The sequence below is a fragment of the Crinia signifera genome, chromosome 11 (assembly GCF_055691185.1).
Source record: "Crinia signifera chromosome 11, ASM5569118v1, whole genome shotgun sequence".
In the NCBI taxonomy this organism is placed as follows: domain Eukaryota; kingdom Metazoa; phylum Chordata; class Amphibia; order Anura; family Myobatrachidae; genus Crinia; species Crinia signifera.
This window is the reverse complement of record NC_139227.1, coordinates 75,932,727-75,955,821: the sequence shown is the minus strand read 5'-3', so window position 1 is coordinate 75,955,821 and position 23,095 is coordinate 75,932,727. Positions and strand designations below refer to the sequence as shown.

The 23,095-nt window shown below is 45.6% G+C and overlaps 1 protein-coding gene across 1 annotated transcript; it reads left to right on the top strand.

The window, feature by feature from the left end:
• The first annotated feature begins 191 nt into the window (after positions 1–191).
• Positions 192–22,969, top strand: LOC146045912 (solute carrier family 22 member 20-like). Its single transcript, XM_083165033.1, has 10 exons — positions 192–557; positions 3,578–3,681; positions 5,649–5,803; positions 6,716–6,884; positions 7,012–7,135; positions 7,490–7,605; positions 9,321–9,535; positions 10,551–10,659; positions 21,375–21,578; positions 22,402–22,969. Exons 1-10 carry the CDS (start codon positions 192–194, stop codon positions 22,484–22,486), a joined length of 1,647 nt encoding a protein of 548 aa, XP_083021159.1. The 3' UTR covers positions 22,487–22,969.
• Positions 22,970–23,095: the final 126 nt, after the last annotated feature.

Here is a 23,095-nt window from a genome sequence, read left to right as displayed (position 1 = left end):
TTAAGATTAACACAAAAAAACAAAGAGAGATTAAATCTGTGTTTCAAGAAGCTGTATGTCTCAGTGGCTACACAACTATCTACAGGACTTTTTCCCCAAGAGCTTTCTCTCTAGTTGGGTAACATTCGGACAGAAGAGACCATCACTTATCATAGCATAACTGTGAAAGGGCTTTTTTGCTATATAAAAACATGGCATTCAATGATGTTCTAGAATCTCTAGGTGGAGTCGGCTATTTTCAGTTACTGCATAGCATCCTCCTCTTAATACCTGTATCTTTGTTGTCATGCCACAATCTTCTACAGAACTTTACTGGAGCAGAACCTGAACACCACTGCAAGCTCCCAGCATCCCCTTCCTTGGATAATCAAGATCAAACACAGCTCATTAAGCTTTTCATACCTCTGGACCAGGATCAAAAACCTCAGAGGTGCGTCCAGTACCAAAAGGTCATAGAGTTTTTCTCGATAAAAAAACCACAGGAAACAAGCAATACAGAGGATTGCAAAGGATGGACCTATGATCAAAGTGTCTTCTCCTCAACCATTGTTACTGAGGTAGGAGTCTTAGAATGTCATTGATAACGCAATTCTAAATCAGATATTATGGGGGAAAATTACTAAGATGGGTTTTCTATTTCACATGGGATGTTGCTATGGGCAACCAATCAGAATCTACTTCCTATTTATTTAGCACCTTCTAGAAGATGAAAGATAGTATCTAAAAGGTTTCCCATAGCAACATCCCATGTAAAATAGAACTCCCATCTTAGTAAATTTCCCGGTACTTGTTTCCTAGCACGGCCACAATTGCGGGCATCGGGTGTCATTTTTAGTGGTATACGACGCGACCGACGCGATGCCCCCGATTTTCCCATTGAAATGCATTGAAAACAGTCAAAATCGGGTCGGTCGCGTCGTATGCGGCTAAAAAAGGCTTAAATGGTCCAGACGCGATGCCCCCGATTTCCCATAGGGAACAATGTTAAATGCCTCAATTTCACCAAATCATCATAGGGAACAATGGTAAATGGGCCAGAAAGCCCCCAAAACACCCCAGAACAGTGAAATGTCCCCCCAAAAGTAGTTTATGCCACCCCACGATCAACGCGAACCCGAAGCGTGGAGAGCGCAGCGCGCCCGCGAGGGGCGGCGGTACGCGTCCTCCGACCTTTTCATACCCCCACTATCCACGTCGGCGTGGAGTTGAGAATAGAATAGTGTGGCGAGCGCAGCGAGCCACCGAGCCCGAAGCGTGGCGAGCGGCCGCGGATACCTTCACAGGTAAACGCGTCCCTTCGCAGGCTTCACAGGTACCCGCGTCCCCTCGCCACGCTTCGGGCTCGGTGGCTCGCTGCGCTCGCCACACTATTCTATTCTCAACTCCAAGCCGACGTGGATAGTGGGGGTATGAAAAGGTCGCAAGCGCTCGCCGCGCTTCGGGTTCGCGTTGATCGTGGGGTGGCGTAAAATACTTTTGGGGGGACATTTCACTGTTCAGGGGTGTTTTGGGGGGTTTCTGGCCCATTTACCATTGTTCCCTATGATGATTTGGTTAAATTGACCCATTTAACATTGTTTCCTATGGGAAATCGGGGGCATCGCAGCTAAATTGAGGCATTTAACATTGTACCCTATGGGGAAATCGCGGGCATCGCGTCGCGACCATCACACCCGATTTTTTAGTGCATGCGATGGCCGCGATGCCCCCGATTTTTCCTCACAATGCCCACGATCATGATCATTGTGGCCGTGCTAGGAAACAAGTACCAATTTCCCCCTATGTGTCTAGTTAATATGGGGATCTAATTAACAGCTGGTTATATGGTCCCTGCTAAACTTTAATACTATGTTGGCTTATCTATGGCAAGCCAATGGGTCACCTCATTATAGACCAGCACAGGAGTTCTTAACATTTACTCTCATTACCAGTGGTGGCTTCAGAGGAGGAGCTGCAGCACAGTTCAAAAATCAAATAGGGGATCCACACCAAATACCAGTGAGTCAGTTTGGAATGGCAGTTGGTGGCAGTTGGTGTAGCTCCCCTATTTGAAATTTGAACCATGCTGCAGAACTTCCTCTGGAGCCGCCACTGTTCACTACCTATGCCTTGTTTGTGATTCAGTTTTGCCACGCTATCTGATTTGTCACAGTCAACCTAAATGTACTTTTGATAATACGTTTACGGGGTTATTCTGGTTGGTTCGCTCTGATGCGAATATGCATCCTTGTGAGTCAACCAGATCCTGCCTTGCAAATGGTGGTACGCAGTCCCACCAATCGCACGGTGCGTACGTTCACACGGCATGCAAATGGACCATCGAATGATGTGGAACATAGACGCATATCTAAGGTTACTCAGAGCAACCTTAGATGTGCGTGCACATTCTGAATGAAGATGGCGGGCAGCTGACATCCGGTGATGTCAGACGCCCGCCTCCCGCGTCATCGGCTATTAGCATGAGAACTCCCAGCGTTCTCATGGGAACACCAATGAAACATTAGGCTTTTCATATGCTAATGAGCCGGCCCACCACCCCTGCCTCCGTCCGCAAGGATAGGTTACGTGCACCCAGCGAACAATTTGTTTGCCATGGGCGTACGCACCCAGTGCATGGACACGCGCAGAAATAACAAACATTGGCCCTGTGAGAACGAATGCTGCCCTGCGAATGGACCTGAATAAAGTCCTTAGTGAATAGGAACTGGGAATGGTTACAAATAATAAAATAATGGAATTTCATAACATCGTATAAATTTGCTTGTGGAATGGAATATTATGATCATACATCATAGATACAGGTACATTTGGAACATTTTCTTAATAAATTAGGTGTCCAACAAGGTCAACTTTCGAGAGAGCATAAAATGGATCAAAGTCATCAAAGTTTCAGTAATACGATTACATTTTTTTTTAAATAAATGATAAATGCTCTTAGCCTACAGATGCTGCACAAGGCTGCGCAGTGCGCATATCAACATCTGTATATGAGTAATCCATATACAGAATTTCTCAGTGGTGCATCTCTATATGAATAAGCCATACAAAACACAGAATGTATCCCTTGATTATTATTAAAGCCACACTGCATATTTTTCACTTAGAAGAACAACTGTCATGTGATTTGGGATATCCAATAAGATCCTGCTTTGAAATCAGAGTAAATCAGAACCTGCACATCTCTAATTTAGATACAATCTCAACTGACTGTATGTACTGTAAATTTGGCATTTTTGGGCCATTTCCAGGCTGATTCCGATCCGATGTGCGGCCTGGCGGGTCGTTTGGTCATTTTTCAGTTCCTACCGGCAGCAGGATTTGAAAACGACCCCTTCAACTGGGTACCAATCGGGATCGGATCAGGAGCAGATTGTATTCAGATTGTGTGCTTCAACAGATCGCAAGACAATCGTACGATCTGCTTCCGATCTCAATCATTCTGGTGTGTACCAAGCATAAGATTTAAATATTGTATTTACTTGTTATTTGTAAACACTAAGTAATTGAGTCAGCCAATGGGGTCTCCTGCTGAATATGCCTGCATAATGAATAAACCATATTCCCATCTGTCTTGCAGTGGAATCTGGTCTGTAACCAAAGCTCTTGGAAGCAGGTAGCACGTTCCATTTACATGACTGGTGTGCTAGTGGGGGCACTGGTGTTCGGCAGCCTATCTGACAAGTGAGTACTGTGAGCCTCTAATACTAAATCTGTATGTGGAGGTTATAGCGTTATATTTTTAGGGGTACATTTACTGGAAGTTCTATTGAAGATGGGATGTTCCCTATAGCAACCAATCAGATTCTGGGCCAGATGCACTAAGCTTCAAAAGTGATAAAATGGAGAGTGATAAACAGCCAGCCAATCAGCTCCTGCCTGCCATGTCACAGGCTGTGTTTGAAAATTTCAGGCTGGAGCTAATTGGCTGGCTGTTTATCACTCTTCGTTTTATAACTTTTGAAGCTTAGTGCATCTGGCCCTCTATTATCTTCTAGAACAGGCATGTCCAAGCTGCGGCCCTCCAACTGTTATGAAACTACAAGTCCCATCATGACTTGCCACCGTTTTGCTATAAGGGAATTTTAAAACTATGGCAAGGCATGCTGAGATGTGTGGTTTCACAACAGCTGGAGGGCCGCAGGTTGGACATGCCTGTTGTAGAAGGAGATAAAATAAATAAGGCTAATCTGATTGGTTGCTATGGGCAACTTCTCATCTTCAATAGAACTCCCCCTTAGTGTTTAATTTCTTTCACTAAAACTTTCTTATGGGGCCTACACACAAGGCGATTTCAGGGCATTTTCTAAGCGATTTCACTAAATCGCTTACAAAATGCCCCAACATCGCTCCGTGTAGGGGCCATAGCGATGCACTGTCGCCTGGTGATTAATATCCAGCATGCTGGATAAATCTAGTTAATCGCTGGTCAGGGCCAGTGTTCTCAGCACACAACACTGGCCCTGACAGATCGCTCAGCACACAGAATAGACAAAGAGTATACCAATATATCCCTTGGCGCGTGATTTTCCTTACTCTCATATGGTTACCCAAAAAGGAAAAGAGAGAAAGCACAATAGTGTAGAACAATTTTCCATATGTCACATACAATAACCATTTGTATAAGGTATTTATGTAGGTGAGACTCTTACCCAATCGATTGGTCCACTTATATGGTAGACAATATGCGCCTTTGGGGGAGCGGTAATAAAAGAGAAACTGAATATGGTGCAATACAGTTTTTAATAGGAAAAGATATATACAATAGTAAAAGACATGTGACAAGGTGGACTCTCACCAGGCATCAAGGTCCACAAAAAATTGCAGACAAATGAGCAGTTGTTTATGAGATCACAGGCGTCCCTGGTAGCTCCTTAGATCCAGTCACACAAAATCCCTGATGTCACCTCCAGACGCTGACACATCACTGTTCAGTGCTGTGCGCTAAGGTGATCTTGCTGAGAGTTCTAAACGATCTAGCATCACTCAAAACGCTCAGCAAGATCTTCAAAAGTGTAGGCCCCTTTTTGTCAGGTTGTATAGTTTTGCTGCTTCTATAGCCACTTGAACCTGATACAAGTCTGTCTTAAAGAGACAGTAAACACGTTAGATAAAATAAAATTGATAATACATATCAATAAATACTGTAGTTTTCTGAAGTGATAAAAATGATAAATACACTATTCATTGGGGGGGATGGTCTCAAACAGGCCATTAGTGTGGGTTCCCATTAATGGGGTCACCTTGTAGTGGAAGATGGGTATTCACAGAACAATCCTCATGAAAGAAGAATCTCATCTTCGGCCAGCATACTCTATGTTGTACGGTTGTTATGCATTTATTTGTAATGTTCTTAGGTCTGCTATTGTATTTTTTGGTTGCTAAAATATTCATTATTATAGCAAAGTTACAGGAGGAAGTCTAAACCATTATAGCCCGCTACCTCAGCGCTCCCTCAGATTATTACCTTATACTGTAAACATGCAGGTGGTGCTGCAGTGCCATGGCCGGCTTCTGTTATCCCTCCCATGTATGTAATGCCGGCTGTTAGGACTACCCATTTGGAATCGAAATACTGAATGTAATTACATACTGAGAGTTGGCTGGTATTATCCATATACACATTGGTGAACCATCTTTCTGTTTCCTAGGTTGGGTCGAATGGAGATCCTTACCTGGTCTTACCTTCAGATGGGTATCGCTGGCAGCTGTGCCGCATTTCTGCCCACCTTTGATGCCTATTGTGCTTTCCGCTTCCTCTGTGGTGTGGCATCCTCTGCCATTTCTGTCAACAGCATCTCCCTAAGTGAGTAACTCAGAGGTTATGGCGTACAATACATCTCATTATATATAAATGACTGTATATAGATTCTTATTAAATTGTGGATTTATCATCTGTGGGACTAAAGCTAGGTACACACTATGTAATAATCGGTCCTATATGCTGATAGCTCAGATCTACAGAGTGTAAGCTCGTGAGCAGAGGCCTCTGATAAAGTGACAGGTAAGCAGCAAAACCAAGTTGGTGCTGCAGGCTCCCACTTTCCAGGACTCCCTCATCTATCCAATGGACTTTTATTGCCTCAAGTGACCTCAGCCATTGTGGACATTCTTCATTGGTACCATTATCCAACACCGCAAAGACTAGAGAAGATTCCATCATTCCGGATCCACTGGTTCGTTGTTCCAGTTACCTTCCTCCAGCAGCCCCAATCCATCAGCCGTCTTCATTAAAGAGGATTCACTGGATCCATTAGGTACAGCTCCAGACTTCTCTTCCAGCAGTGGTACCTTTTGGTAAGGTGCACTTACCCATATGAACCCATTTTCAAACCCATTCCCCATTGCTGAGAGTCCTATTTCATCCCTGGATTGTGGAACCTGGATACTTTATTTTATGTCTGTTTATGTTTTTTTATATAATTTGTTGATGTCAGTAAAATATTGCCTTTTAACAGTCACGTGATTTTTATTGTTGTTTATTATTATCAAGCGCTTCTATTGTTTTTTCTTCCTTGGCTATTGTTGTGGGGGCTGACTACCCTCTTGTTTCTAGCACTTGATAAACAGCTCTGTTACAACTGCCAACTAGATTGGTATTTATATTTTGTGTTTCTGATCAAAACTATGAAGTATACATTTAATTATGGTCAACACCACTCTATATATTGGTTGCATAGCGTGCAATTGTACTTACAGTATCTCCTGTGTTCCTCAGTCTTGGAGTGGATGCCCAAGCGTGGCCGGACACTGGCTGGGAATTTTTTTGGATTCTCCTACTCATTGGGGCAGCTACTTTTGGCTGCAGTTGCGTACAAGATCCGAGATTGGCGGTGGCTTCAGTTTGCTGTCTCAGCTCCATTCTGCATCTTCTTCATCTACTCTTGGTGAGGCCTAACTCCATCAATAGCTTGTATCAGGATGAAAAAGACTCATTGCAAGGGCAAGGGGATGAGAAATGATGAAGCAATTTTTCAAACATTATTCTTTTTCTTGTTCCCATTATTGATAAAGGTGGCTGCCAGAATCTGCACGCTGGCTTATTCTTCGGGGTGACCCTCATAAGGCTCTGAAAAACCTGCGGAAAGCTGCCCGTGTCAATGGGAAGCACAAGGAAGGAGAGAAGCTGACTGCAGAGGTAAAGCTGTGGATTGTTCAATTCATTGGGGGCATAAATACCAGACATAAACTGCATCCTGAAGACCAAGAAGACTATTGGAACATTAAGCTGGCATCCTTACTAGGGTTTTATTCTAATCTCTAAGTCATGAGGGAAATGTGTATACTACACAGGGTAATTGAAAAGCCCAGCAATGAGAGGTTGCTTTTGTCTCTTAGATGAACTTCCACAATCATCGTCTCTAGACGAGGAGCACGGGCTGGCCAGTGACTTTATCCATAGTATGCAATTCATTCAATTACTACATTTGTTTATTTATTCCCTTGTTTAATCCTTCATCTATTATTACCACCTATCATGCTCTACCCACAGGTGCTGTGTTTGGAGATGCAGAAAGACATCCTACTAATCAGATGTTCACACTCATTCTTTGACCTTGTCCGCACCCCGGCCATGAGGCGCATGTCCATATGTCTCGTCTTGGTTTGGTAGGTTCTTACTCAGGTTCATTCCTCTTTCTAACACTTAATAATATATTATTAGAACTGAGACATTGGATGCTGTGTCGGACTGGGGCATGGAAGGTCCATCGGGGAATGCATAAATGCATACATAGGGGGCCTTTTTTAGGGGTGTGGTCAGCTTCAGAGGAGGTGTGGCTAGCTGCCACAGAGGCTTGGCTAACCCTTAGAGATTGCATGGTCTGGGCCCCTTGATAAATATATAAATATATAGTAAATACTGGAAGTGCATAAATGGTAATGTACTACATTAACAATGACAATGCACTGTAGAAAATACACCCTAGTCCCAAAAGGAGATGGGCCCCTAGGGGCCCACCAGGGGTTTCCCTTGTACCACTGTGGGCCAGACCTACCCAAAAGACCAAAAAGCAAAACAAATGAAAGACATTAAAAGGAAAAACATATATAAATAGAACATTAGACAGGATCAGTGTTGAGCCTACAACAAGTGCTACATTAGGCATAGATGCAATAAGTAGTACAAAGGGTACTTGTTTCCTAGCACGGCGCACCAGCGATAAAAGTTGTATCGATCGGGTGTTAAAAAATTGCATTGATCGCATCGCATGCAACCAAATCGCATGCGATGCGATCAACGCGATTTTGACATTGGAACCAATGTAAAATGGTCCCTGAGACCCGATTTTACATTGGCCCCAATGTTAAATGCCCCCCAGACCCCAATTTTAATTGTATCCCCACCCTGATGGGTCAAATGCCCCCCATTGTTAACGCCACCCCACGATCAACGCCAACCCGAAGCGTGGCGAGTGTGGAGTTGATTTTATATAGTGGAAGCGTGGCGAGCGCAGTGAGCCCCACGAGGGGACACGCATTACTTCACAGGTATTACGCGGCCCCTCGCGGGGCTCGCTGCACTCGCCACGCTTCGGGCGCGGTGGCTCGCTGCGCTCGCCACACTATATAAAGTCAACTCCACGCCGACGTGGATAGTGGGGGTATGAAAAGGTCGGAGGACGCGTACCGCCGCCGCTCGCCACGCTTCGGGTTGGCATTCATCGTGGGGTGGCGTTAACAATGGGGGGGCATTTGACATACAAATTACCCATCAGGGTGGGTATACAATGAAAAATCGGGTCCATTGGCCCATTTAACATTGTTCCCTATGTAAAATCGGGTCCATCGCATCGGTCGCATTGTATGCCATTATAATAGCATAAAATGGACCTGATTTTACATAGCCATTTAACATTGAATACAATGCATTCAATGTTAAATCGCGTCTGTTGCGTGGGTTGCATCGCATACCTTAAGTTAAGGCATGCGATAGATGCGATGGATGCGATTTCTTAATTGTCGGGGAAAAGGCTAAAAATAGCCCTAAAATCGCGTCGGTCGCGTCCATCGCATACCTTAAGTTAAGGTATGCGATCACCCACGACGGGCGCCGTGCTAAGTACCGTACAAACACCCAATTTAAAAGTGATCACAGCAAGGCATGGCTTACTTTACTCCTTGGACATGGTGGCATGCTTTCTGTTTCTCTTCTGGGTTCATTTGTTATGTACCGTTTCATATGCGTCCTGTTTCTGAAGCCATCAATTTATAATAAAAAGTAAAGATATCATTTTCTGGGAAAATAATATTTTTATTATAAAAATGATTGTAGACCTATTTTTATTCATGTATTTATTTACTTACCTGGTTCTGCTTAAAAGGTTCTCTAGTAACTTTGCCTACTATGGTGTGAGCATGGATCTTCAGATCTTCGGGATCAGCATTTTCCTGGCTCAGGCGCTGTTTGGAGGGGTAGAAATGATAGCTAAACTGCTGATGATGTCACTGATGACCTTTATGGGAAGAAGAGTCATTCAGTTTGTGTCCCTGGTCCTGGCTGGGATAATGGTCATGGCTTATGGCTTCACACCTCAAGGTGAGAAACCTAGATTATTTGTTTTCCAATTGTTGTGTTTCCTCAATGGCAGTAGAGTAACTATAAAAGTCCCAGCCACAATAACTATCCAGTACCTCCAAGCCCTTGCAGGATCTCTGGAGGCTACTGTTATGCCACTGAACAATGGCTATTATATAGATTTCTCTTACATTTCATAGAAATTATATACTACATAGACACCCATACTGATGGTAGGGAAATATGAGAAAGGTTGGGTGTGTGATGATTTAAAGAAAGACTCCACTAAAATTTGGCTCATACAGACTATTGTTGTTTAGTAGAGCTGCCTGACTACTTCTACAGCTCCATCATGTGGAACAAAGTACAGTCAGGGATTGCCAGCTATGACTGCTGGGCATGCTGTTTCTTAGCTATGTAAAATAATGAAATACCAGTTTCATTGCAGTGGAGCGTGCGCCTCCACCTTATGTTGCTTACTGATAATTTTTTTGCTCTCAGATTCATTATGAAGTCACATCTACCGAATTCCTCATACTCAGTACTGTTGGCTACTGACAGACCTTCTAAACTCCCAGATAAATCCTCATTAGCCTCAGAAATGCACTCTCTGTTCTCCCAATAAAATCTTATTTCTAAACTCAATATTTATCTGGCCCACTCCAAAGAGCCACCAACTCTTCCCTCCTATTGTCAAAGCCCTCTTCTCTTCACATATCAATCACAGCTCTCCCATACTCAAACACTCAGCGACCATTTTCGTCCACATTCTCATCTCCATCTTTGGCCACCAGACTCTAGTAGTTGATCAAGTCCTCACTACTTACAGTTAAGCTGTAATGTGTATTGAACTGTGGTGCTCTTTACCTGTACTCTATTTTTGTTAATTATTTTCTGTAAAGTTTTGTCTCCCTGTACTGTTCCTTTGTACGGCGCTGCGAAACACGTGTAGCGCCTTATAAATAAAATAATAATAACTAAATTATTTCAATTGTTTCTTATAGCTTACAGTATATTATCATATTTTTACTTGCAGATATGCCAATGTTATGTACAGTCTTAGCTGTGACCGGGAAGGCGTTTCTGGCATGTTCTATTACATGCATGTACCTCTATACCGGAGAGCTGTACCCCACAGAAGTAAGGTGAGTTCTCTCTGAGATGCATAATGAGTTTTATCTCTACGTACTAACTTTAAAACTGACAATGTTCTTTGTACACATCGTAGGAAAGATAAATGTAGGTGCCATAATGATGTTAGTGAACAAGGATATTGTAACAATACTGGTCAATGTCAATGTACACTGTAAACACTGTAAACTGTACACTATTTATACAAATATATTTATTAATAATAATAATAATAATAATAATAATAAAAATTACAAAGATAATGGGGGAAATTTACTAATATGAATTTGTAAACAATAGTTGTATTCGTAGGCAGAAATACACCTATTTTTTACACATTTGTATTTTCGGGATTTACTATCCCAAAAATACAGCAATTCGTATTCTTTTTTTTTTCCATCAATAAATTTTTATTGGTGCAGAAAATTTATATGGGGTACAAAAAGAAAAAGGGGGACATTCAAGGGGAGGAGGGGGGGGAGGGGGGAGGGGGGGACATGGATAGCAAACATAGTGGGGGTTACAAATTAGAAATAAGTTATAACTTATCACTTCGCAGAGTGATCCATGATAATGGCATAAATACAAACAATACAACACCTGCAATAGTTTTTATTATACAATACTGCCCTAAAGCCTAGAGATGGTGGACTAACAGTCATACGAGGTGGAGGGGGCAGAGCTGTGTGGTTGGACTTGAGCTGGGGAGGCATCAGGAGGTTCAATCATACTGAATTGCGGCGAGCTCGGGATAGTATCAGGGGGGAGGTGGCCAGCACCCTCTCCTTCCGAGATGTATATGGACCAAGGCTGCCAGCGGGGGTGTGGGGGGGAGGGTCTGGCTGAGAGGGGTAGGGCATTGGTTTCCATAAGGTAATGGTGGTTAGTCTTCAGAATAACTTTAAGGAGGGATGGGGGGGAGGGTTGTTTCCATTGCTGTGCCAGATTAGCTCGAGCAGCGATGAGGATGTGCCCTAGGACATATGTTTTCTGTGTCGGGACATCCTGGGGATAGATGTGGAAAAGGGCGATATGTGGAGAGGGAGTGATAGACATCTGGAGGACTGTGGAAGCTAAATCAAAAACCTCCTCCCAGTACTCCCGGAGTTTTGGGCAGGACCAAAAGATGTGGTATATGTTCCCTACACAGCCACACCGCCTCCAACACTTATTAGAACAGGAAGGCCAAAAGGTATGGATGCGGTCAGGAGTTAGGTAGAGTCTATTGACAAGTTTGATATGCATCTCGGTGTGGTTTAGGCAGCGGGACATTGTGTAGGAAGATAAAAATATATGTCGCCACTGGGCTGGCGACAGTGGTCCGCCAAGGTCTACCTCCCACTTCCTGTGGGCTGAGGTTTTGGAGAATTCAGGAGGGGTCACCAAAACCTTGTACCAAAACGATATATCCCCCTTAGAGTGCACCATGTTGGGCCTATCAAGAGCTACTTGCGAGAGTGCATTTGGGGGGGAATAATTATGGAAGTTGGTTTTCCACCAGTGAGCAAGTTGCAGATAGTGGTAGTATTCCGACTTGGGGAGAGAGAATTGGCGTTCGAGGGAGGTGAAGGGGGTTATAGAGTGGGCCTCCAGGATGTCGCTAAGGGATTTAATCCCACAGGCTCTCCAGATCGTCAGTCGGAGATTGGGTATCAATTTCGCTACCGTGGTGATAGGTAAAGTGGCAATGAGAGAGTTCGGATGGGGGAGCGAAGCCGTGAGTTGGTCCCACATGTGGAGGGAAGCTTTTGTGGATGGGAGCAGGTTCAGAAGGGAGGGTCTAACATGTTTCGGAATCTTGAGGAGGTCTGATAGAGGAATCAGGGGGGAGCGAGTTTGTTCGATAGTCACCCATGCCCTGGGGTGGGTTGGGTCGGTGTAGTGTTTAATTGGGGCTAATAGGCATGCTGCTTGATATTGGAACAGGTCGGGGAGGTCAAGTCCCCCGAAGGCTCTTGGAATTGACATCTTGGTGCGAGCCATAGCCGGAGGTTTCGCTGCCCAGACATATTTTGTCAGGATGGAGGTGGCAAGTTGTAAAAACTTTTTAGGGAATACATAGGGGATGGTACGGAACAGATACATTAATTTGGGGAGTAACGACATCTTAAAAGCTGCCATGCGTCCCAACCAGGAGATCTCAAATGAGAGCCAGGATTTGGATAGGGCGGTAAGGGAGGTGAGGAGGGGGGATAGGTTGGCGTCGAAGACGTTTGCCATAAGGGGTGTGATGTGAATGCCAAGGTATTTTATTGATTTGGTTTGCCAATTGTATTTGTATGTGGCTTTCAGTTCAGGTAGCGAGTTGATGATGTTTATCGGGAGGGCATCAGTTTTAGTAGTGTTGAGCTTATAGTATGAAGCTTCGCTATATGAGGCTAGTGTTGAGTGAAGAAACGAAAGAGAGGAAGTAGGATTGGTCACAAAAAGGAGTACGTCGTCTGCGAATAGACTAAGTTTATGGTTGGTGGATCCTATTTGCAGACCTGGGAGGTTTGGGTTATTGCGAATGGAAATGGCCAATGGTTCTATGGAAAGAACAAAGATTAACGGGGAGAGGGGGCAGCCCTGTCTGGTACCATTTGAGATCTTAAACGGGTCCGAAACAAAACCGTTGGTGAACACCCGGGCCGATGGGGAGCCATATAAAGACAGAATTGATGTAAGAATCCGACCTCTGAAACCAAAGCGTGTCAACACCTCCTCCATATATTTCCAATTTAGTCTATCAAATGCTTTTTCAGCATCCAAAGACAGGAGGAGGAGGTGCTGCTCCGCCGAAAGAGAGTCAACCAGGTCAAATACTCTTCTGGTGTTGTCCGAGGCCTGTCGACCTGGGACGAACCCCGCTTGGTCCGGGTGCACCAGCAAGGGCAGGATTTGATTAATACGAAGCGCCATAAGTTTAGCAAATAACTTAATGTCAGTATTTAATAATGCAATAGGGCGATAATTCTGGCAGAAGGCCGAGTTTTTGACTGGTTTCGGGATCGTTACTATACGGGCCTCTAGGAGCTCTGGGGCAGCGTGACCTGTGGAAGACAGTTCATTGAAAAGGTTTGTCAAGTATGGGGATAGAAGGTCGCTAAAGGTGATATAGAAGTCTGTGATAAACCCATCGGGTCCAGGGGCTTTGTTGCGAGGAAGGGATTTGATGGCCGATTGGACCTCAGGTTGTGTCCAGGGGGCATTTAGGGATTCTAATTGTTCCGGGGTAATGGAGGGGAATTGTAAGTCATGCAGGAAGTTTGAGATGGTGTCGCTGGTGGGCTGGGGTGTGGAAGGGTCTGAAGACAGGTTGTACAGTTTGGAGTAATAGTCTGCAAATTGGTTGGCTATATCTTTGGGGTTGCTAAATTTCTCTTTGGACGGGGAGATTATGCATTTGATTCTATTCCTGGCTTGTTGGGCACGTAGTTTGCGAGCAAGCATTCTGCCGGACCTGTTGCTGGAGAGATAAAATTTATGTCTAATTCTATTCAGGGCGGATTGGGTACGAGCCAGGAGGAGTTTTTGGAGCTGACCCCGTATGTTGGCAAGCTCCTTCTTCAGGAGGTTCGATGGGGCCGATTTATTTTGTAATTCCAATGCAGCCAGCTTAGTCTCCAAGGCTTTCTGTGTTGCAATGGCCCTTCTTTTTAGGGTAGCTCCTGCTTGTATGGCCGCCCCCCTGGTGACCGCTTTAAAGGCGCACCAGTGGGTGGTCACAGAGGTGTCCTGCGGTGTATTATTAGACATATAAGAGTTGATAGATGTTAAGATAGAGGATTTAGCGGTGGGGTCTGTCAGCAAATGTGGGAAAAGCCGCCACGGTCTGGGGGGGATTTTAGATGGCTGGAAGTCCCACTGCCACACAACTGGAGCGTGGTCAGACCAAGTGATTGGAAGGATGTCCACCATCTTGGTGTGTTGCAGAGCCCATTTATCACACAGGATGAAATCGATCCTGGAATATGTGTTATGTACAGGGGAATAAAACGTATATTCACGCCCAGTAGGGTAAGAGGTTCTCCAGGTGTCGTAGAGGTCAAACTCTAATAAGAGGTTGCGAAATGCTAAGGACATGTTATTGGAGGAGGAATGGCCGGTGGAGGGCCGTCGGGATTTGTCCAGTGTGGGATCTAGGGTCAGATTAAAATCGCCTAACATTATGAGGGAGCCTTTGGCGGAATTCCTAACTAGGGAGAATAGTTTGCGCAGGAAGGGGAGTTGGTTAGAATTGGGAGCGTAGATGCAGACAATGGTCGTCAGCCTGTCCTCGAGGAGACCCGTCAAAACTAGATATCTGCCGTTCTTGTCTGTTATTTGGGAATGATGGACAAAGGAGGTGTGTTTGCTAAACAGAACTGCTACTCCATTTCGTTTGGATGGGCCGTTGGCATAGTAGGCTACGGGGTAATTTGAGTCCTTGAAGGTAGGGGGATTGGGAGAGGCAAAATGTGTCTCTTGAAGTGCAACCACTTCCGCTCTTTGCTTATGAAAATATGTAAGGGCAAGTCTTCGCTTATTGGGGGAGTTCAGACCTTTAACATTTAGCGATAAAAATTTAGGCATTTAGGGGCTTAAGGAGGTGCGGTAAGGAACCATGGGTATCGACATGGAGGGCATTTGGTCCGGTGGGAGCTGGGGCACCAGTCATTGCTATCCAGTGCTGAAGGGGGGTGGGTGTGGGGGAGGGTGAGGACAGAGCGAGGTGTAGAGGAGGAGAAAGGGAAAGGCAAAACAAAAGGGTCCAGTAATTGGGCCCGCATGACTACTGCAGGGGAGAGAGAAAAGAGGGGAAACTCATGCAGTAGTAACTAGGAGTTAGGGGGGGTGGCCTGATTCTTGAACGGGGAGAGAAATCAAGGCCGCCACTCACAAATGTACAAACAGGCATAAACATACAGTGAAGGAGTCTAGCATATTGTAATGTAATAGAACCTGAGAATGCTGCGAACATACAATTTAACACATTTAACCAACCATTGGTAGATTGAATGAAATTATGTTAAACTGACTAAGGTGCTATCAAATACCGTAACAGATAACTAACTAAGAATAGAAAAGTTAGAATAACAACTATGGGACTAGGCGTCTGACGCCCTACTTTTCTAAACAAACAGAGAGAATATACTCATCACTAAGTCCTCTTCCCAGCGGAGGAGGAAGTAGGGGGAACGACTGTAGAGTCCACGGGTCTGCAGATATGAACAATCGTGAAGTCTTACAGTTTTTCAGGTGTCGGACCATTCCTGGCGCATGGACTGCGGGCGTCTCGGATCTTGAGGTCTGGTGACCGAGATGTCCCATTCAAGTAGTAGCTTGATCCCCGCATCCAAGGAGGATATGGTGTACGTGGTGTCGTCATGGTATATTATCAGCTTGACTGGGAACCCCCAGCGGTACCGGATGTCTTGGGATCTTAGTGCCGAAGTGATGGGGGCAAATGCTCTCCTGTTAGCCAGGGTAGCGGGGGAAAAGTCTTGAAACAGCTGGAGGCCGCCCAGGACGTCGGTGTTCTTCTGCTCACGTGCTGCTCTCAGCAGCTGCTCTTTTATCGTGAAGAAATGAACTCTGAGGAGGGTATCCCTAGGTAAGTCGGCGGAGACCGTCTTCGGTCTGGGGAGGCGGTGTATGCGGTCGATCAGCAGCTCTTTGAGATCAGTGGAGGGGAGAAGTTTGCGAAACAGGGAGACGGCATATCCTTCAAGCTCAGAGTTAGCCACAGAATCGGGTATGCCTCTGATTTTCACGTTATTACGTCTGGACCTGTCCTCTAAGTCCGCAAGTTTGGACTTAAACTGGGTAATCTCCTGTTGTTGTTGATCATAAGAGGATATAAGGTCGTTGTGGGACGCAACCAGTTCTTCCATTTTCCGCTCTAGGTGGTCTGTTCTATCGCCTATTGCCACTAGCTCAGTTTTGACCTCCCGAATGGCTAGTTTGAGATCTTTGGCTATCTCAGCTTGGAACACCGAGAAAACCTGACATAGGGATTTTACCGTCACTGGTTCATCCGAGTTTGCATCTATCCCCGCCACACCACCTGTAGGGACAGGCTCCTCTATTACTCCCAGGGGGGAGGGTGTATGCTTTGGGGGGCTGGTGTGGGGGACAGGATTTTGAGAGGATCTCCGCGAGGACATGGAAATTTTTGCCGGGACAGCGTCTCTGGCTCTCTTGGAGGGCATGCTGGTAATGGCGGCACAGTAAGATAGGTGAAAGTTATAGTGTGGTACCGTGGGGGTGTTTGACTCAGGCTACGATGGCATGGAGGTTGCTAGAGTCCAGGTGTTAAGTAGTGGCCGCCATGAGATCAGGGTGCTCACATTTGTGCAGATAGGGGTGGGGACAAAAGGTGCAGCATAGATACTTATATAGACGGGATCTTGTGTGGTTATGTTCAAATAGCGACGTCTTCAGTGACCATAAAGTATAGTGTGTTCCACAGGCTGGCCAGCAGGCCTATGTACACAGCTACAATATACCAAGATCTGAAGAATAATAGGATCACAGAGATCTGTTGGGGGGATGGTGGAGGGTGGCAATTTCCACCTGCAGCTGCAGACCAGGGCGAGGAGGGAGACAGAGCTTCTGGCTATGCTGAGAGAGATTCCCCTGTCTGCCAAACCCCTTCAGTATATATATCTGCCTGCCGGACGGGGGTACTGCTATGAAGTTTGCAGCTGCCCTCAGAGAGCAGCTTGTTAGTGTGATCCTGGTGGGGTATAGTGACAGGGAGCTTGCTTGAATAGAGAGATGTGAGGCAAAAACCAAGATGGCCGCCAATCTGTGTAGTCCAGGGCTGTAGGGCTGTGTCTCCTATCCTCCCAACGTGGGGGACCTAACACCAAGCTTCCTGGGGGCCCCTCCAGAGGTAGGAGGCTTAATGGAGGGTGGGAGGCAGGGTGGGGGTACCTTTTGCGGGTTTTTAGGTCCGCGATCGATGCCGCGATGTCCGCGGTCCGGCTGGCTGTAAAATTTAGTCCCCGGCTTCACCGGCCTCTCCGGCGGGGTAGGCCGCAACCCGCAGAGACGTTTCCCAGCGTCTCCCGGCTCCGCAGCGCGCCCCGACAGGCGTCCCCGGTGTCTGGCCGCAGTGTAGGCACAAGAGGTAGCGGAGGGGGGCACAGGATATAGGGTAAAGCCGCAGTTAGTTCGCTGGAAGCCGGAGCTCAGTGAAAGTGCTGCTGCTCCTGGTCCCGGTCAGGCCACGCCCCTCTTCTCCAGCAATTCGTATTCTTAAAGATGGGACATTCGTATTTGTATTTACAAATATGAATGTCTACACCATCGATAGGATACGACAGGAATCACCATTCAAAAGAATGGTGGTTCCTTATTTACTAAGCAGCCGTATTGATAATACGGCTGCTAATTGGTGTAAAACAGGCACGAAAATCTGACAGGAAAATTCACCTTGCTTGTTCTGTCGTATTTGGCTTTAGCCTGCACGGATCAGTCTGATCCGTGCAGGCTTTAGTGTAAAAAAAAATAGAAAAATAGGGGCGGCCAATAGAAGGCCGCCTAGCGGCCAATCAGGAGCCAAGAAAGTTGGTTTCTGATTGGCCAGAATTCATTCTGAGTAGAGGCGCAGAGGAGGAAGGATCTCTGCGCCTCTGACAGTCTGCAGCGGGGAGCTTGCCGGAGTCGCCGGCAGCTCTAAGAAGATGCAAGCAAACCTGGACTTCTTCGGATCAAGCCTGAAGAACTTCCATGGAGGACCTGGGTGAGTTGGATTTCCTTCCACAGGTCCACCATGGATTTCTTCGGACCCCGGACCGGACGCCGACATGGAAATCGACATGCTGAAGAATGGCGACATGGATCTGGAACCAGGACAAGGCACCGGATCAAGACTCTGGGACCTACCCACGGGATCAAGATAGGTAAGTATCAGTATGTGTGTAATGTATGTATTAAACTTTTATTTTTCATGTGTCAGTGTGTATTTATTGAACTATTTTTTTTACTGTGGAACTACAAGACCCTTTAATGCCCCGCAGGCTGGGACTTATGGTTCTCCAAGTCCCAGCTTGCGGGGGAGGCTTGCTGGGACTCATAGTTCCACAGTTTAAAACAATAGTTTATTCATCTATTTTTTTACACCAGTATCAGCCCTGTCACCGGGGACAGCACCAGGCTTCAGCCTGGTCAGGTAAGTCCTGGAGGGGGGGACCCTTTATTGGGGGGGTCCCCACTCCCCCAGGGCCCCTGGCCAGGCTGACCGGTCAGGGGGTTAATGCTTTGGCCGGGGGGACTTGTATAAAAAGTCTCCCCCCGGCTGTGGCATTACCCTGCTGGCTGGTCTGGCCTGGGGCTGGTTCTTAAAATACGGGGGACCCCTAGTCATTTTGTCCCCTGCATTTGGGAACCAGCCCCGGACCTGGAGCCTGGGGCTGGTTCTTAAAAATCGGGGAACCCCTATTTGTCGGGTCCCCTGATTTTGAATTACCGGCCCCGGGTCTTTCAGCCTGGTGCTGGTTACAGCTGTGGGGGGGGACCCTACGCTGTTTTTAAAAAATATATATTTATTCTAACTTTTTTACACCTTGCAGCCTGCACGGATCTGACTGATCCGTGCAGACTGCCTCTACTAATTCGTATTAGCGGCCGTATATATGGCCAGCTAATACGAATTACTACGACATCGGAGGGTTACAAAGCAGTCGTATATGACTGCTTTGTAAATCCCCCTCCAGAACACGACTTTGCATACTACTGAAACAATCGTATGCAGTCGTAGGGAAAATACTAATACGAAAAGGTACTTGTGAGTTATCCGGACGCCCGATTTCTAAATCGGGTCGGATCGGGCACATCGCATCGCATCGCATGCGACCATCGGATGCGATGCGATGCGATGCGATGCGATGACCCGATTTTTCCATAGGAATCAATGTTAAAATGGACTGAGTCCATTTTAACATGGAATTCAATGGGAAAAAGGGGTCCTTTTCATACCCCTACTATCCAAGTGGGCATGGAGTTGGATATAAACCTGTGGCGAGCGTAGCGAGCCACCGAGCCCGAAGCGTGGCGAGCGTAGCGAGCCCCGCGAGGGGACACGGAATACCGTCCCCTCGCGGGGCTCGCTTCGCTCGCCACGCTTCGGGCTCGGTGGCTCGCTACGCTCGCCACAGGTTTATATCCAACTCCATGCCCACTTGGATAGTAGGGGTATGAAAAGGACCCCTTTTTCCATAGGAATCATTTTAACATTGATTCCTATGGAAAAATCGGGTCATCGCATCCGATGGTCGCATGCGATGCGATGCGATATCGCATCGCATCGCATCTGATTGTATGCCTTAACTTAAGGCATACAATCAAAAAATCGGGCGTCCAGATAACTCACAAGTACCCGAAAAACTAGGTTTTTCATATTAGTAAATTTCCCCCAATGTGACTGGCCAGTCAAAATAAAATACAATAATTATCATCACATATAATAAAAAATTATGACCATTGCTCGTGTTAAACTAATGATATCGAAGCCAGTTAATAAGGTTAGTTTGATGGATTATAATATTCTGACTCTAAAGGTCAAACATGAATAATGTCCCATACATTAAAGTATGAACTGAGGGTTAGTGAAGATGAAGAGACGGTTCTGTTTGCAATAATAGATTGCTTGACAGTAGTGTTAAATGAAGCACATCATCAATTAGTGCTGGTATAGTTACCACTTTTGCTGCATTCAGTGATTGTTGCTGGAATTAAACCAGATATAGAATCTCATATATTGACATAAAGCAGTCAGCCCGGTACAGCTGTCATTTGTACATACTGTAGTAAAAGGAGTAGAACTTTAAAACGTACGACGTGCAAAGAGAACAATAGAAATGATAATTAAATAAGGACTTCTGTGCGAACACCTTCGGCAACTATCATAGTCGCTGAGGCATTAGCACAGAGGGCTGCTGGCAGTGCGTGGACAGGAGGCTGGCGCATGAGGACGCCCAGCGTTTCCAGGGGAGTCCCCATGCAAATACAGGCACATTGAAGCCTGCATGGGACTGGGGGCTGACTTCACATGACATCAGCGCCCACCCGTTCTCGGCCATAGTGACCATTGAATGTTATTTCCCCCATACGCTCACATGCGGAATGGATATGTTAGCATAGACATCCATTTGCGTGCTTCTGACGGAAGTCACTGTGAATGATTGCTGCTTAGTGAGCAGACCTGAATCAGACCAATAGTCACACACAGAGAATTCATTTGCAGTGAGTGATAGGTAGTCAGCATTTGGCAGAGGTAATGGGCGGTGGTTAGAAAAGCACCGGTGAGTCAGGGAATGTTTCTGAGAGTTCTGTAGTCAGCCATTGCCAATTCCTCTGCAGCTGGAGAGGCCCCGGCGTCTTAGGAAAGCCGCTCTGCCTGAGACAGCATGTGGATGCTCAGAGTTCCGATGATGTGACCGATGTGTGCATGCTTATGTACGTAAGTGGCAGATACGTTAGTATATATTTTTGCAAGTTCCCAGCAATAGTCCATTCTGATAACAACTGGATAGAGTTGTAGAAGGCAATCTACAGTATTACTGGGATTTGTTTGTGCTCTATTAGCCGACTACTAAGTAGCTGATTACTAAGTAGCAACATTTAAACTTTCTTACAGTTTGTCCTTGAGTTGTGAATACATGTCCAAGGATACCAAGACTTTTATATACAATCTTGGAAAACACTTAAATATATTTAGTGTACATTCTACATATGATCAATCTCTCCTTGTCCCCCACAGACAAACTGGACTGGGCTTTAGTGCTACACATGCTCGCCTGGGATCCGCTGTAGCCTCAGTTTTGCATTTAACAGGCGATTTCTCATCTACTTTATTACCCATGATTTTTGGAGTCACCCCTATTGTAGCAGGTTTCCTTTCCTGCCTACTGCTGGAAACCAAAGACTCCTCACTACCTGATACCATCAGTGAAGTGGAAGACAGGTAAGTGATGCATTATTCTGTTCTACAATTCTGTAGGCCCTGGTCCAGTCCAAAGTGCACACAGGGTTTTGAATATCACCATGACTTTCCTTGTGCAGACGGTGGTAGAAGTGTAGTGACAGCTAGAGTGGACAAGGTACAGGGGGGGAGAGAAGACTTCATCTACCCTCAATGTATCTATTTGCCCAATGTCCACTTGATTTAAGGTTGCAAATGTCAGAGCCTGCATACGGAGCTGCTGATACTCCACTGGCATCTTATTGGGCGTAACTGGTCAGTAACGGTTTGCTCGCACATAGGATGAGTGTTCCATGGGAATGTGGAAGGAATTGCAGGTTAATCAGTGGGAAGCATAGGCCATCATGTGCCTGATTTCAGACTGGAATCTCAAATTGGATATTTGCCCATACCCTTCGGCGACTTTTCCCCTCAGAGATGTCACCAGCAATTCCCCCTTGAGCCGCCCTGGACCTTTGATATATCGCTTGGGGTTCTTTTGCATGCACTTGCGGTCCTTTTGCATGGGTGGGGTGAGGGCTTGATATTGCATCATTAAGCCCTCACCCCACCCACTCCCCAAAATTCAAGAGTCTCCTGCACATTACAGATAGTAGGCAGGCATGCTGTATACACACTCTGTAGAGTAGATAGAGAATAATCATGCTTGATCCTTTATGTTTTACGAAGACCTCCATGTACAGAACAACTCTTTTGTCCTCTTGCCACAACCATACAAGAGGTTGAGTTTCCTGTAGGACATGCCCATTAATATATGATACAGGTTTCAGGTGTCATTCTCTAATGGGAGTTTTTCCATCCACAGATATAAAGTAAGTTCCCTGTCTATGTCTGAGGAATCAGAGAATGAAGACTGGAGTCAAACGATTCATCTAAAGGAGGTCCCCTAATGATATGGTCATTGTAGGCAACCAAAAATATAGATGGAACAGACTCCATTATTTTGTATACTTCACAATAACCCTGCATGGGAAAGTTATGACGTTGTCATGAAGATTGTCCATCCAAGGGAATACTGTCCCGCCAGAGGATGATTGCTTTTAAGTACAGAGCATAGGAAGAGAATCTCCGAGCTGGCACTGGAGAAAGTATGGCTGGCTATTAATGGCTACCTCTATTGCGTCTGTCGGAACTGTAGTATGTTAATTAAATAACTTGCGGATTATTCTAAAGTGAAAATTACTAATTTATTGGTTAAATGTTACAATACTTGAACTATGTTCTATGTCATGGCAGCTTGCTCATTGAGAGCTTGATTTTCAGTTGGATTTAAGTCCATTTGTGGAACATAAATATTAGCATTGTCACACTGCATGTATAATAAAATGCATCTGTAATCAAGTTCCAGTGAAATATTAACTTGTATGCCTGCCTGGAGACAAGGAAAGTGGGCAACACGTGTTTCGTAGATGTACACAAACGTGTTGTACACTGTCTGGAGAAGAGACCCACAGAGACTGGTGCACATGTGCACATACTTCTTAGGAGGTGTATCTTTC